At 39.9% G+C, this 16,765-nt stretch overlaps 1 protein-coding gene across 1 annotated transcript in view; it reads right to left on the bottom strand.

The window, feature by feature from the left end:
• The window catches only part of ubxn7 (UBX domain protein 7), a 90,963-nt gene continuing 74,198 nt past the window's right edge, over positions 1 to 16,765 (bottom strand). The window contains exons 9-11 of the mRNA XM_048542721.2: positions 15,944 to 16,343; positions 5,320 to 5,399; positions 1 to 2,884 (exon numbers count right to left, since the gene is read on the bottom strand). Of these exons, the coding sequence (XP_048398678.1) occupies positions 2,723 to 2,884; positions 5,320 to 5,399; positions 15,944 to 16,343 (642 nt within the window). The 3' untranslated portion in view covers positions 1 to 2,722. The remainder of the gene's footprint in view (positions 2,885 to 5,319; positions 5,400 to 15,943; positions 16,344 to 16,765) is intronic.

Raw genomic sequence — 16,765 nt, 5'->3', positions numbered from 1 at the left:
CTGGTTGATGCAATCCTGCAATCTTCTCTTCAAATTACTCAGCAGTTTGCCAATTCATTTGGTCAGATGTGTGGGGACTGTTTGATCACAAGATCATAGCCAGCCAGCCTGTAGATTCTATCCAGGGGTACTATTTCACACTCCAAAAAACTGAACAATCAACTGAAACAGTATAAAATTAATAAGTAATGACATTACAAGACATGATTTAATATTTTGTAGAGATTCCACTGAAGAACTGAGTCCAGGATTTCACTGGTGCAGTATTTTCACAGCTCTGATTTGCATTCTTTCAACATAACTTGTTTCATAGGGCAGGATCAAACTTATTAATTTGATGCAGTTTTAGCTGAAAATGCCAGGTTGCAGTGGGTCTGAAAAATTAGTGGCCAGAATGCAAAGTAGCGTACTTTTAGATCAGCTTGCAATCCAATGAAGAGCAGATCTCAAATCTCTTCTGTGCAATCACAATATCACCAGCTCATCTTTTATATATTTTAAATATTTTCAAATATTGTCTGTGAACTTGAATACGGCTATTTTTCCTCAACCTAATTTAATTAATTTGGGCCTTCCACAATGTTGACCACTGTCAGCACAACTCCGTTTATCCAGTCGAGAATTTATACTCAGTGCCACACTCTCCTGGCTGATAACCACATGAAGGTTTTAAAAATTCTGACTGGGACAAAAACAAAATACTGCCAATGAAACACTCAACTATACATAGCAGCACGCAAAATGGCTCTCGTTGCCCACAAAAGACAGAAGAATGCCATTCCTGTTCATATGCTTCCTCTTCTCATGCACAGAGCTCAGTTGTAGTTACCTGACCCAATATTATCATCATTAGCTGCCTTCTCTTAAACATCCCCCTCACAACGTTACCTGTCTTCCCAATACTCTTCAAAGTGTTTCGTCACTTTTCCTCTCCGGTGTGCATTGATATAAACACCACCCTGACTTGTGATTAAAATACTGTTCTAAAATCCTGGAGCTCCCTCCCTAACAGCAGGTGGTTCAAGAAAGCAGGTCACCACCATCTTCTCAAGGACAACTATGATGTACATTAATGGGTTAGCCAGTGATGCCCACAACTTGTGAATTAATAAACAAAACAGAAATCCTCTCTTCCTCTCACCCCAAAAGAAGGATAAACAATCTTCCACATGTAATTCATACGCTGAACAGACAAGCCCTCATACTAGCACCCAGGGCCCCCCGGCTATGGGAATATAAATTTGTCAGAGAAGATACATGAACTGAAAGTCAAACCTCTCCCTCCTCCATCAAGTGCTCTCAGGCTGGTTGAGAAGACTGAATTGAGCTGTGAAACATTGATCATTTCCCTTTGGGATGCACTGGTATTATTCAATCCCAATGTAGTACACTCTACTCCATACCCCTCCCTCATTGTGGTGGAAAATTCCTCCATGTTTTGTACTGCTGGGGAACTCTCAAGCCAGGAACTGTACTTCAACCTCCTGTTACTCCAACCCTACCATCACCCAGCCCCACAACCTCCACCTCCCTCATTTGCTACAATCAGCGGCTCAAACAGATCTCAAACCATGCCCTGTTCCCATGTACGATCTACCCCAGCTTACTGTCAAGGATAGCTCATTTAATCTCTTAAACCGTTACCATCATATATACTAGAATGATGAGCAGGATCGTAAAGAAATTCAGAAACTGCGCAGAATTCCTCAAAATGGCTTTAAATCTAGTGTCATTCACTTAGTTCTCAACACTGCATCAAATGATAAGCAGTGCAGAATTCTGTAGATCCAATCCTATTATGAAAGAACTTAAATATATCACTTCTTTAGTTTGACGGCAGGGGTTTCAATGGAGTGTGGATATGACTCATTTCTTCTGCTAAGTGGCCCAATTTGTCTTGGGGTTCCCTAAAGAGTTTGTTCAGTTCAGGAACTACCTTGACCTTCTTGGAATGGTGTGCTTAACTTATTGAAACAATTACTTCACAGTAGCCCTTGTGTCTTCCAGACTGAAGGAAAATCAAGGGCTTTTCACTTCTATTATCAGATCCACCAAGCTAACACCCGACAATGTTGTAAATTTTCCCACCCATCTCATGGCTCAGGAATTTCAAACGCAGGCCTGTAATTTGGGTTGTCTGATGGCATTAGGGCAATTGAAGATACATCATACTGACAACAGCAAATTCCTACCACATACTTACAGCCTAAATAAGTAACACTACCAAGAGACAAAGTCAAATCTTTTCAGACGACAGTTGGTCTTATTCCATTTCCGGTTTCCCCAGTGTTTGGTGTTGTTGTCTGGCCTTGGTGGGGGAATGCTTCCTCTTGGTGTTAACCAAGAGCAGTGCTCTTGGGAATTTTGGTTACAGCAACACACGAGCGTTGCCAAGGCCAGATATTGTATAAAACAAACAGTACTATTGCTTGACACAGTCAAAGGTAACAGCTCAAGCTTAGAATGATGGGCATTTATTAACAAAAAAAAAATCACATTCAGTGTTCTCTGGTCCAGTAAAAAGGGTTCTTCTTTTGGGAATCAAAAAGCATTAAGAAATGAGTGTGGATCTCAAAATATCTTCATGGGTCAGTGGCCTCAAAAGGTCCCAGTAAAATGTGAAAATACATACTTTCCTTTGTTCAGGCTGAAATCAGGTTATCACCGTTTCCAACAGGCCCAGGTCTTCCAATATTTGTATAAAATTTTTTGCACTCCCAAGTTAATTTCTCTCCTGAACAAAGACAGTTTCCTGTGGGCACAGCCCAGCTTCCTGCAGTGTGGTTTCATAGTCCAAATGGGAAAGCTTTCTGCGTGGGAAGTTGGTAACCAGCTCAAACCGCTCATTTGGATATCCCTTCGACTGGATATGTTTTACCAGTGCCTGGGAGAAAAACAAGGAAAGACATTGATTAGTGTTACAGATAACAACCTTACACAGGAGCTATATAGCTATCTCCACAATACAGTTTGACAATGAACCTCAATCTCATAAATGGCAATGTTGTGCTGCAGTTAATCTTGAATTCTACCTCACAATGAACCTGGTGTCAACCTTAAAGGACATCTAGCAGGCCTCCTTCCCCAGCATGTGTTAGCAGGCAATACAGTGTAGAAGATAGTTACTGCATCAGTGTCTGCTGTCTAGTAACTTAATGGTCAAACATATGTTGATGTCCAAGCCACAGTAATCAACAACATAGCAACTGCGCAACTTTCATAGTCATGGTCCAAAGGAGTCATATTGGTTTGAAACATTAACTCTGTTTCTCTCTCCATAGATGCTGCTTGACCCGCTGACTTTGTGTTTATTCTGCATTTATTTCAGATCTTCAGCACCTGTAGTATTTTGCTTTCACTCTAAAGCAACTCATATTGTTGATCACATATATGGCACAGACAAAAATAAAAGGTACATCCACAGGAGATGTGAATAGTAAGAATGAAGAACTGCTGTCCAACAACAAAAACTTCAGAAAAACCAGTTAAAGCAAAAATCTGCAAAGAAAAGGGAAACTAAACGGGGGAGGCAAGTTGGGTCTAAAACTGTTGAACTGGTACCCTAATATCATTCAAATGGATACAGAACTGGCTCGAATGTAGGAGACAGAGGGTGCTGGAGGAGAGTCACTTTTCAGACTGGAGGCCTGTCACCAGTGGTGCAACGCAAAGATCGCTGCTGGGTCCACTGCTTTTTGTCATTTATATAAATGATTTGGAATGTGAACATAGGAGGTATGGTTAGTAAATTTGCGGATGACACCAAAATTGGTAGTGCAATGGACAGCCAAGCAGGTTACCTCAGACTATAACAGGATCTTGATCAGATGGGTCAATGGGCCGAGAAGTGACAGGTGGAGTTTAATTAGACAAATGAGAGATGCTACATTTTGGAAAGGCAAATCAAGGCATGACCTATACACTTAATGGTAAGGTCCTGGGAAGAGTTGCCGAATGAGACGACCTTGGAGCGCACGTTCATAGTTCCTTAAAATTGGAGTTGCAAGTAGACAGGGTAATGTAGGTGGCATTTGGTACATTCCCTTTATTGGTCAGTGCACCAAATAGGAGTTGGAAGGTCATGCTGTGGCTCTACAGGACATAGGTTAGGCCACTTTTGGAATACTGCATGCAATTCTGGTCTCCCTGCTATATAAAAAGATGCTGTGAAGCTCGAAAGGGTTCAGAAAAGATTTACAAGGATGTTAGCAGGATTGGAGGGTTTGAATCAATACAGTGTACAGCAGGTGAAACGCCCATCAGGAGTCCTAATGAAAGGCATAAACCTGAAATGGCGACTTTCCTGCTCCTCTGATGCTGCTTGACCTGCGGTTTTCCTCCAACTCCACAATGCATTGCCTGGGACTCCAACATCTGCTGTATTGGAGGGTTTGAGTTATAGGGAGAATAGGTTGGGGCTATTTTCCCTGGAGTGTCAGATGCTGACGGGTGACCTTATAAAATGAAGAGGGGCAGGATAGGTGAATGGTGAAAGTCTTTTCCCCAGGGTAGGGGAATCCAAACTATTGGGTACAAGTTTAAGCTGAGAGAGAAAAGATTTAAAAGGGACCAGAGGGGCACTTTATTACACAGGGGCCAGTAGAATGAGCTACCACAGGAAGTGGTGGAGGCTGGTACAATTACAACATTTAAAAGGCATATGGATGGGTATATGAATAGGAAGGGTTTAGAGGGATAATTTAGGATATCTGGTCAGCATGAATGAGTTGGACCGAAGGGCTTGTTTCCATGCTGTACATCTCTATGGCTCTATGAGCTGGTAAAAGGTCTCCAGAGGCACAGCTAAGTTTGTCAATAACTGTCCAGTTGGGTGTTGGTTTGCATTTCAAGAGCTCATAGAATGGACAGTTTGTTCATCCAACATTCTGGCTTGATGAGAATCCTGGGTAATGCTGCAGGGACTCCCCTGGTTTCAATACTGAATGTTTTACTTACATATGCAGAATGGATACATAGGGAAATGCTCTCTTCTGATTCAACATTACAGTACAACTGAGGAAACTTGCAATTTTAGACCCAGTGTAATTTCAAATAAGCAGACAGAAATAGATGTAGTAGCTGGTCTCCACAAGATGCTTCAATACATTCATGATAAGATGGGCTTATGACTAGGTCATCACATTTCCTCCAAATTATCTGAGGTTAGAGCCCTTCAGCTCCCCACAGTTAAGATCTACAGCTGCAGTAGATCAGAATGGTTGATCGAGTCATTATGATGTTGCTGGTCCAGTTACGAGTACTGAATGACATTCTCCTACATTGCCACAAGCCCAGGAAATAGGCAAAGTTATTACTGACCAGTAGTTTTGCTTGAGCTGGGAGTGCAATCTGTTCCCTTTGTCCATTTGGATATCGCAGCATCAGACTTGCCTTTGGTCCTGTTTTAAGACAATAACATAAAATGGCATTATATTCCTGCCACACGCCAGTCAGTACAGTGCTAGCTCAGTTGTTATGTGATTCCTGTTAGCCAACAGGAAGGTTTACCAACCAATTCCTTCCAGGAGTCCTAAGTGTATTTGGGAACAGGGACAGGAGGAGACCTAAACGTCAACAGAGAACCTTTAATCCACTCCTTCCAAATCTGGATTGTTTTGTAAACCACTGCAAACTTCAAGAAAAAGGAAAATTACAAAAATGTTTAGCAAGTGAAACTGCACAGAGATCTGCTGCCAAAAAGGCAAGTTAATTTAAGACATCTTCAGAGGCCAACAGCGGTATAGTTAATGCAGTTAAAGTGGGGCATTAATTTGGGGGTATCAAATATCTTTGCAATTATTTTCATCCACATAGTATTAAGGAATGAATGATGATGTTTTTGCTTGGGGTGTCATTTGTTTACTAGGGATTATTCATTGTGAACCGCTTGGAGTCCAGCTCAGCAGTTCGGGAGAATCCTATAACTGTTTTACAGACACAGATGAGGTCCTTTTCTCCTCAGTTGCAGTACACTTTTTCCAGAAGCAAAGCAGTGATAATGTCACTGGACTAGCAATCCAGACACGCAGGCTAATATTCTGAGGACTTGCACTTAAATCCCACCAGGGCAGACAGCAAAATCCGAATTTAATAAGGATCTGAAATTAGAAACTAGTCTACTGGAAATTATAACCATTGATGTTTGCTGCGAAAAAAGATCAAGTTAACTAATGCCTTTCAGGGAAAGAAATCTGTCATTCTCACCTGGTCTGGTCTGCATGTGACTCAAAACCCACTGCTTTGTAATCTGCTCTTAACTGCCCATTGGCTAATTAGAGATGAGCAATAAATGCTGAGCTAGCCAGTGATGCCCACATTCTATGAATATTGAAAAAAAATACTGCATATGCGAGTCACATAAAGAGAGAGATTCCTTTTCCAGGGAGACCTCTTAATGACCCAGCGCCATCATGGGGCGGTGGGGCTCTCAACAATTTCTTTTGGTGCTATATCATTTTATTATTCTATAATCTACCCAAAAAAACTAAAGCAGGATCAACACCGTAGAGTTTTTATCTGTCAAGATTTTACTTCTGTTAGCTGCTGACCACAAGTATGTTTCTCTTTTCTTCCATTTCAACAATTACACTGAACATTGTAATTTACCTACAGCCAGCGATATTACTGAAGTTACGCAAAACCAAAATTGGCTATTCAGCTGAATCTGTTCATACTTGCATTCATGTCATACTCAAGCTTCTATTTTCCTCATGTAACTTAGTCTGCATACCACTCTATTCTCCCTCATCTGCTTAGCTCCTAAATTCATCTACACCATTCCCAGTAGCAGCAAATTTCACATTCTCAGCCCCAACACAATGAAGTTTTTCTTGAATTCCCCATTTGATTTCTTGCTATCTGATATCAACAACCTTTAACTTTGCCTTTTCTTCCCACTTGTGGAAACACCCTCTGTGGCTATAGATGTCCCTCAAAAATTGGTATGGAACAGTTGCTTTTTAATACTTTTATTTAGCATCTGGAAGTAGCATTGCAGGCAATCAGAAATTTGCAGATGATCTGAAAATCTGAATGCTTTAGGACTGTAAATGATGCTCAGCAGATTCAGGCAACTCAAAGCGTTGGACAATGGCTCATGATTGGAAAATGATGTACAACTTGGAATAGTGTTGGATCATGTACGTGGAGAGCCTCCATATGTGCACATCCTTCAGGAAAAATCATTACTGAAAATGGAAAAATGTATGTCAGCACTCTAGTGCATACATCTATAAAAGCTAAATGAACAATACTGTGAAACATTAATGAGAGGTTTGGAGCAGAGAAAGTGTTGGGTGGATTTGGAGTTCTCAAGTGGTGGTGATACTGAAAAGGTATAGGTAAGGACTACCAGACTTATTCCCATTATAAAGCATCATGGTTATCAAAATAAATTTAAAATATTGGAACTCTACACCTTAAAATGGTGCTGAATTCAGGGGTGGTCTAATCAAAACTGATAAATTGTCAACTCAAACAGAATCTATTACAATTAAAATATTAGAAAGACCAAATGTTCCATCTTCAGCTTGTGCACAATCCAGATTCGATATTAAATAGCTGTTCTTTAACCAGAAAATACTTCTATAACTGCCACCTTATATAATGGACATTAGTCCACTGAGCTCCTACAGTGCTGTAACTCTTTACGGCTGGGTCAAAGATAATCTCTTACAAAATATAGATACTTCACAGAATTCAAAACCAGTGTTATCTACTAGACTGAGGATAAATGAGATTATACTCCAAAATGGCCTGAGTTATTTTCTACTTCTGTCGCTGCCCAGAGACCATCTGATGCTAGGAATGATAGTGAATAATATAATAATACACAAGGTACTGCAATATGTGGGTCAGGCAGGATGGGTTAAAAAGGTGTTACTTGTCATTATTCATATATTCATTTTCTCAAGTCTTTTTTTCCACTCTTTCCAGTGCCTCAATATCCTTTAGCTAAACTGATCACCAGTACTATATACAATATCTCAAGTGTGGTCCAACCAAGATTCAACATAAATTTAGCAATTATTCAGATCTTTTAATAGATTTGTTTTGCATATATAACCCTTTCGTGAATCACAAATATTAAATTAGATCTGATATATGCTGGACTCACAAGCAATGGTGTGGTTGTGACTGATTCCAAGTTTTTGATAAGACTTTAAAACTGGGGTTTGCCTGCCAGGTGTGTAAAGATCCCAAATACTGCCCAAAAAAGAGAGAGGAGGAGGGGGTCTTCCAATGACAAAGTTAACAAAATTAAAATGGATTCATTCATCAAAATCTCATTGGTAGACGTGGTATCCTGTAGCTATTGATTGCCATGAAGCAACATCTATACTTGAATACTAATTCATTGGTTATGAATTGCTTTGGAGCTTTTCCTAAGGATGTGCAAGAGGATATAGGCAAGCTCTTTGCGTAATAATTTTGCAATGCAGTGCAGTGCATACAAATTGTGGATTGAAGACTCTAGATTCATCATCTATCTGTAATCAGGTCTGGTGGCACAATGTGGAGGGACCGGAACCACATAGTTTAAAGTGACACCAGCTTATGAGTCATGCAGCCAGAAATTAATGATTGCAAGAGGGCCACCAAAAAGCATTCAGAGTTAAGACCATAAGACATAGGGGTGGAAGTAAGGCCATTCGCCCCACCGAGTCCACTCCACCATTTAATCATGGCTGATGGGCATTTCAACTCCACTTACCCGCACTCTCCCCGTAGCCCTTTAGAGTTGTTCAATCTTTGATCAGTACAATTAGTTCCAACATTCACAAACACTCAATCTATTTAATCTCTAGTATTCATAATAGTTGTCTAATTAAAAAGTGTTTTGAGGAAGGAAGCAAACATACTACAGCCAAATTTGCAACAATACAAATTAGCAGAAAAGCAAGTTGTGAGTGATATACAGTTTCGAGAGAGACATTGATAGGTTAAGTGGCAAACGGAGTATAATGAGGGAAAAATACAACGTTGCTCATTTTATTTAAAATGGAGAAAAACTGTAGAAAGCAGAAACACAAAGGGACTCAGGGATACTTGAACATAAAACACAGAAAAGCTAGCACACAGGTGCAGCAGGTAATCAGGAAGGCTAATGGAATATTGGCCCTTATTTCAAGGAGGTTGAAGTATAAAAGTGTAGGGAAGTCTTGTGCAAGTGTACGAGGTGATGGTGAGACACATCTGGAGTATTGTGGGCGGTTTTGGTGCCCTTATTTAAGGAAAGATATTGGAGGTAGTTAAGAGAAGGTTCAGTAGGATGACCCCTGGTATGGAGGGTCCGTCTCTTGAGCAAAGGCTAAGCAGGTTTGGACTCAACTCACTGTGGAATTTAGAAGAATGAGAGGCTATCTTGTTGAAATGTAAAGAATTCTTAAGGGGCTTAACCAGGTAAGTGCTGAGAGGTTGCTTCCCCTCATGACAGAGTCTAGGATCAGAGGGCACATCTCAGAATAAAGGGGCACCAATTTAAGACTGAGATGAAGAGGAATTGCTCTCTGAGAACTGTGCATTCTTTGGGACTCCATTCCACACAGAGCAGTAGGGGCAGAATCCTTCTGTAAAGTTAAAGTTGAAATGGATTGATTCTTGATCGGGGTGGTGGTGGGGGTGGTGGGGAAAGAGTACTCGGGGAAAACACAGTAAAGTTGACACGACAAAATCTCAGATCAGACACAATCATATTGAATTGCTACTCCTGTTCCTATTTCATATGGTCTTATAAAGAAGGTGGTGAGAAAGCCAAGAAATGGAAAACAGGCTCAGAAGCTTACAACAGTCTAGACAGCCGGACTGATCTACACCATTCTGTAGAACACAGAGGAAAGATCCATTGTCCTTATTTTGACTCAAGCGCTCAGCAGATTTTGTCCCAATGCTTAACGCAAGCTCATTTTCATAAACAAGCTCATCAACCAATTCACCAACCCATACTATATGGACTATTGTATTTCATGATTTGGAGCGATACGTAAACAGATGGACAGACATGTAATATTGACAGGATCACAGATTAAGATCACAAAAAATCTGGGGAAAATTAAGATTAAACAGCATTTTCCTCGGCCACAATATATTGTAATTCAATTTGTTTTTCAAATTAAAGATCAAGAATTCTTTCACAGTGCTATCTGGTTTGGGCCAGGCATTGCTTAATGAGATGTAATTTTCCTATAAAGCTTTTGAAAAGTTTTTGCGTATTTGCCAAACTACAAAGAGTATGTCATGTTGCAAACAATGTGTCATAGTCTACAGAATGATAAAGGTTCAAAAGGGCAGACCTTTTTGAAGCCTGGTTCAAACAATCTACCATTCTCAAGCATAACTAGTTAAACAAGGCCCCCTAACGGAGAGAGAACTGAAGCATCAGCCATTTCAGTAGCTGTTTCATCTGGAATAAAGTTTACTGTAAACATGAAAGTATCAAAGTTTAATTTTAGAAATGTATGACTTATCACCTAGAATGGTGAATTTTAGATCCTACTGGCTGGTCCTGACTAAATAATTTTCTCAGATGCAACTGAAGGACACTGGGGAAAATGTTTCATTCTTTACTAAAATATGAGCGACTGACGCTAAGGTTGTGTTGACAATATTTAGCAAGTTTCAGTCCAACAAGACAGTTTCGTGTTAAAATGTCACAATAACTGGTCTAACTACAATTGTTTTCTGTATTACATAAAAAGGACATTCTTATGATATTAAACCCAACCTCCAATCATCTCATTTCTGTGTGTCACAAACCATAAAGGGAATCTATGACAATAGGAGCAATTACCAATGAAACTTGATGCTTGGCTCATGTTTCAGCTAGCTTTATTATGGTAGATGTAATTGCAAGGGCATCAAATGCCTTTTTCCAGACATCTCTATTTTGAAACACTAACATGGAGACCACAGCAAAAAAAGAGAGTCTGGAAATGCCTCTACTGCAACAACTTTCATTTGATATAGCATATGAACAAAAACCCTAATAATGTTAATGACACCTAATTCACTGTTTGAGAGACACTGGGAACTTGTTCAAATATTCTTTTCAGTTCCATATTAAAATCAATTAACTGAATAATGTGCACTGCTTTTAGATGCGATCAATTCACTATCGAAAAGATCAGTGTCTCAAAGCTGCATCATTTGCAGAAAGACAAGTCATGGCTCTTGCAAAGATGATTATAACGAATAAAGGCAGGGACTCTCCAGTGTTGTTTTTGTACCACCCTTATTTTATGGAATGTCAATGTTCCCATTTTGGCTATTATTTTGTCCAGCTCTAGATTGTGCACTAGGAAGATCTGGCAGGCAGGGTGGCCAATCTGCAGTCAATCACAAAGGAGCAAGTTCATTCAGCTCATCCACAGAACCATTTGGCCTTCTTTTCAATATCTGCATAATCCTGGTTTCTTTTATCACCCAGGAGATTTCGTTTGTAGAGACGGTTTTTTGACAGCAAGTCTGTACCTGACTTGTAAAATTAAGACCACAAATAAACAGTTGAGGAAAATTAAGAGAATGAAACAAACAGATTTTATCAAAGTTATAAAATATTATAATTCAATTTGTTTTTCCAAAATAAAAGTCAACAATTCTTTCACTGTGCTATCTGATGCATCCAGGCATCTATAAATTCCAATAAAGTTATGTTCTATAATTTAGAAATTACACTGAAATTGTGCTCTGGACAAAACTTTGATACCAAATGGCAGCACATACATTGATATCATCTCCTGTTTAACTTCAAATAGTATTTGAACTTTTCCTGATATTTTCTGACATTGATTGACACCTTCTGTCCATTATGCCACTTCCTGTTGTCTTTTATATAAAATTACTGTGCCACTGCTCATTTAAAAATCACAAATTCCAAAAATCACTCAAAATACTGAGAAGTTTTCATGTATTTCTTTCCCTTCAGTAATTGTCCAAAATAAAAGGTTTAAACAAGAAGAATTTTGAAGCATTACAGGTTTCACAATAGCAATTTATCCATTATGATATATTGTATACTTTATACCTTCATTACTACATCTAATTCCATGTCAGTCTATCTTAAGCTTCAATTGAACAATTCTACCTCAACAGTTTTGACAAGTTTTCAACCACATGCTACAAGCATTTGCAGTTTGCAGAATTTTCTAACAGTTGTGAACAGGATTTCAAAAAGAGAGTGTATTTGTACATTGAGAGGACTTGAGATTTTCTTGCCTCTAAGGCTTTAAAGTTTGAATTCTTAAAAACTGGGACCTGTTTTGGGATGAATTTGTATTGCTTTATTGCTAAGGTGATGGAGTGTAAAAGCACCAAAGTCTTGGTACAAATGTACAGGACACTGGTGAAACCACACCCAGAATACTGCATATACAGTTTAGACATCCTTATTTAAGGCATATACTTGCTTTGGAGGTAGTTCAAAGAAAAATAACTAGGTTGATGCCTGGGATAAAAGGGTTTGTCTTATGGGGAATGATTTATACTTATTGGAGTTTAGAAGAATAAGAGGTAATTTTATTGAAACATTGAAAATTCTGAAACGGGCTGACATGGTAGATGCTGAGAGGAAGTTTCACCTTATGGCGTAATCCAGAACTAGACACCAGAGTTTCAAAATACAGAATCTCCCATTTAAGATGGAGAGAAGGATTTTCTCCCTGATGCTCAGTAATTTTTGCAATTCTTAATCTCAAAGGGCAACAAAAACTGTGTCAGTGAGCATATTCAAGGCTGAATTAGGCAGATTGTTTTGATCTACAAAGGAATTCAAGGTTAAGGGTAACGGGTAAGAACATGAAGTGAAAGCCACATTCAGTTCGGACCTGATCTTTGTGAATGGCAAAGCAGACTAAAACAGCCTAAATGACTATCTGTTCTTGTTGCTTGTTATGAACTCCACAAAGATAACAGCCTAACAGAGGCATGAATAGTAGCAGCTATTATTGTGAATTTGTTGTTGATATGCAGAAGAGACAGTAACTATTTTTAAATCCAAGTTTTTTTTAAAATTCATCCATGGGATGTGGGCATCACATTGGCAAATATACACCCTGTTTAAAAACTGCTTCAGAGACATTGCTTATGGAGTTTTAGTAAGAATTCTTAGACAATGAACTTAAGGAGATGGTAGTGCAGTGGTAATGTCACCAGATTTATAACCCAGAACCCCAGGCAAATGTTCTGGGGACACAGGTTCAAAGCATACCCTGGCAGGTAGTGGAATCTGAATTTGGTGAAAAGAAATCTGGAATTAAAAGCTAGCCTGATGTCAATTTTGGATCCAGTGTCCATTGTAATTTAAAAATGCATGTGGTTCACAAATGCCCTTTAAGAAAGCAAATGACTTTCCTTACCTGGTCTGGCCTACATGTGATTCCAGATTCACGGCAATATGGTTGATTCATAACTGCCCTCTGGGATGGGCAATAAATGTTGGCCTAGCCAGCCACACCCACGTTCCATGAACAAATTAATTAAAAACAAAGTTCTCTTTGAGATAGCAAGAATCACAGAAGCTGGAGTCAAACATAACACAGTGTGGAGCTGGAGAAACACAGCAGACCAGGCAGCATCAGAGGAGCAGGAAAGTTGACGTTTCAGATCGGGACCTCAGTGGATCTCACGCCCACTGCAACCCCTTTGTAATCTTCTCTGCCCTGAAACTCTTCGATCTCATACTTAAGCAAACAAGGTTCTCTTTGCTTGCTTATGGAAATTTTTGAATATGCCTGAACAAAATAGCTGAACTTGTGGTTTTCATCTTTTAACTTTGAGCAGAACATCTGCACTTCCTTGCTTTAGAAGCATTTAAATGTCAGCTGAAGCTGGACAGCAAAGGAAAATGAATTCATCAGTGTGCCTTAGAGAGTAGAAAGGGCCACTTTTGACAGTGTGATATCAAGGAACTCTAGCAAAACTACCATCAATGAGGATCAAGTGAAGACTCTCCACTAGATGAAGTCAGATCTAACGCAAAGGAAGGTGCTGTGGTTGTTGGAGGTCATTTATCTCAGCTCCAGGGCATTGGAGGAGTTACGCATGGTAGATATTTTCTAATCAATTTGTTCAGAGATGTTATTACATACCTCTGGTGCAGGTGAGACTTAAAGCCAGATGTCTTGGCTTGGGTTGGTTGGGGGGTTGGGGGGGGGGGGGTGGAGAGAACGGGGGGGGGGGGGCACACTGCCAATGCACCCTTTAAGCCCTCTTTGCTCCTCAGGGTAGTTTTGTAGGTTCAATGACCTTTCTGTTCAAGATGACAACTCACCATCACCATCTCTAGGGATGGGCACTGAATGCTAGCCAAAACAGTAAAGCCTTAATCCTCTGAATGAATATGACAAAGTTCCTCTTAAAGCTCACAAACCTAGCATCACATTGTCACTTGTCCTTGATCCCAACACTGCCAATAATATTTCCATACTATGAGAACTCTCTCCCCAATGCCCTTAGACCACAAATGGCTAGATCCCAGAATCTGTCCCTCTATTCTACAATTTCAGCCTCCAGTGTTCGTACAAACTTGGGGACTTGCTAACATACCCCTTGGAGTCCACCTCATGATCTCACTCCAAAGATCTAATTGTCAGAATGAGACAGGTCCCCAGTGCTGTATGCCTGGGTAGTAATGCAATGATTAACAATGCTGATCTCTTGAAAGCCTCTAACTCATTTCACACAGGTATTGTCCTTGTGCTGTAAAGCACAATACTGAAAAGTTTAATATATTAGAGTTTTCAAACTTTTATCAAAGTTACCTTGACCTATATGTGATTTTGACAGCATATAAAATTAGGTATCCAATTTTACAAGGTACAGATCACTTTACTTCAATATAAGAACTAAATTATTTGTGGGAATCTTCAAAGGTTGCTCTGATCCCCAATGCGCGCATATGACGTTTATTAACTTGGGCATGTGCATGTTTATAAGGAATGTGTGTTGAATGTCACCCCTTCTAGGGTTATTTCGCTTTACTAATGCTACCTTATTTGGCCAAGAAATCTCTTGGAACATTGCAAGATTTGTATGAAAATTGTTTGTGGGACTGCATTATAGGACCTTACTTGACCACAGTGGTTCCATTTTGGAGCAGTTTCTTCCTCGTGCATCTGGGGCTGCTCCTCACAGCAAACCCTATCCCTCACTTTCTCTCAACCCACTCAAGCCTGGATAAAACCCAGCAGCTCCTCTGCGCTTCCCCAGCAGCCAGAATCTGAACCCAGAAACTTGTGACACTGGTCAGCATGACAGAGACTGCTAGGAGCACACAATGGCCCTAGAAAGCAGCCCACAGCACAGTATGTAAAGGCCCCGGTGCTGATCTCTAGCAACAGTACCAAAGATCCACTCCCAGAGGGTCCATTGCAGAAGGCACAGTTAGTAGGACTTTAAATTTTGAAAGTACAAAAGAAAAATATCTCATTTTAACAATGATTTCATTTACCAACGCAGGAGTTAGGCATTTAAGATATTTAAGGTATTTCAATTCAATTCAGAAGGTACAGGTATAATGTTTCTTTTTTTCTAAGGAAGATCCATCAGAACCCAACTCCCTTTTTTAAGGATCAATTTCCATAGAAATCAACACTTCACTTAAAATTTTTTCATATAAAGTGAGTTTTGAGAAGATTTGTAGCTCAGGTTGAGTTTCTGGATGTGAGTTTGCTCGCTGAACTGGAAGGTTAGTTTTCAGATGTTTCATCACCATTCTAGGTAACATCATCAGCGAGCCTCCAGTGAAGCGCTGGTGTTATGTCCTACTTTGTATTTATCTGTTTAGGTTTCCTTGGGATGGTGGTGTCATTTCCTGTAAGAAACGTCTGAAAACGAACCTTCCAGCTCAGCGAGCAAACTCACATTCATATAAAGTATTCAGGAACACAGCTCTAACACACACACGCGCATGCAAATATTTTATGGAAGAGCGGTAAAATGTCCTTACCACTGGTATCAAAATACTCTGCTGTGTTTATCTCCTGCTGCTTTGTTGAAGTTTCTGCATCTTCCCCTGATTGAATTTTGTCAGACATGTCCTTGTAGGAAAATTCCAAACCAGTGCTCTTCCCTGTCTCAGTCCTTTCAGTTAGTTCTATGCGTGATTGTTTACAGCTCACATCCTTGCGAGGTGACAATTTCTTTTTCGTATTACTTTCTTCTTCCCTTTCTTCATCCGATCCATTGATTGAGATGAACCCTTCACTGTCTGAGAATGCTTCTGCTTCTGACTCCTCATCTGACTGATCTTCGTTTTCTGGACTAGAGGACTCATAGTGTGTCTCTTGTAGAGATGCCTTGATTGCTGCTTCTAGTTGGCTATCCTCACTGGCATCAATTAAACTCTCCTAAATGATCAGGTGAAACAGATGAGCAATAAAATTGTCTTGTCAGCAGCTGAGTAAGAGGTTTTTAAGAGCAAACGTCATACAATGGATTAAATCATTGAAACTGCTGAAAAGAAAAATTACTCCCCCCACACCCCCCAATATTCTGAAACACAGGTGCTCCTGTTCCCATCAGCCCTCAAGTTACTGGGCTAAAGGATAGAAGTATTGGTCTTTCGAACTTGCTCCATCATTCGATATGAACATGACTAATCTCGTCGCCTTCTCAACACCACTTTCCTATCTGGTCCCCATGATCCTCAACTCCCTTGTCTATGAAAAACCTAACATTGCCTTAAATAAATCCAATAACCTATCGCTGTGCGCTTTCTTGGAAAGAGAATTCCACAGACAGGAGGTAAGAATCTCGCCTCACTTCTGTC

Source organism: Stegostoma tigrinum, chromosome 14 (genome assembly GCF_030684315.1).
Source record: "Stegostoma tigrinum isolate sSteTig4 chromosome 14, sSteTig4.hap1, whole genome shotgun sequence".
In the NCBI taxonomy this organism is placed as follows: Eukaryota; Metazoa; Chordata; class Chondrichthyes; order Orectolobiformes; family Stegostomatidae; genus Stegostoma; species Stegostoma tigrinum.
The sequence above is the reverse complement of the archived record's forward strand: the minus strand, read 5'-3'. Positions and strand labels throughout refer to the sequence as shown.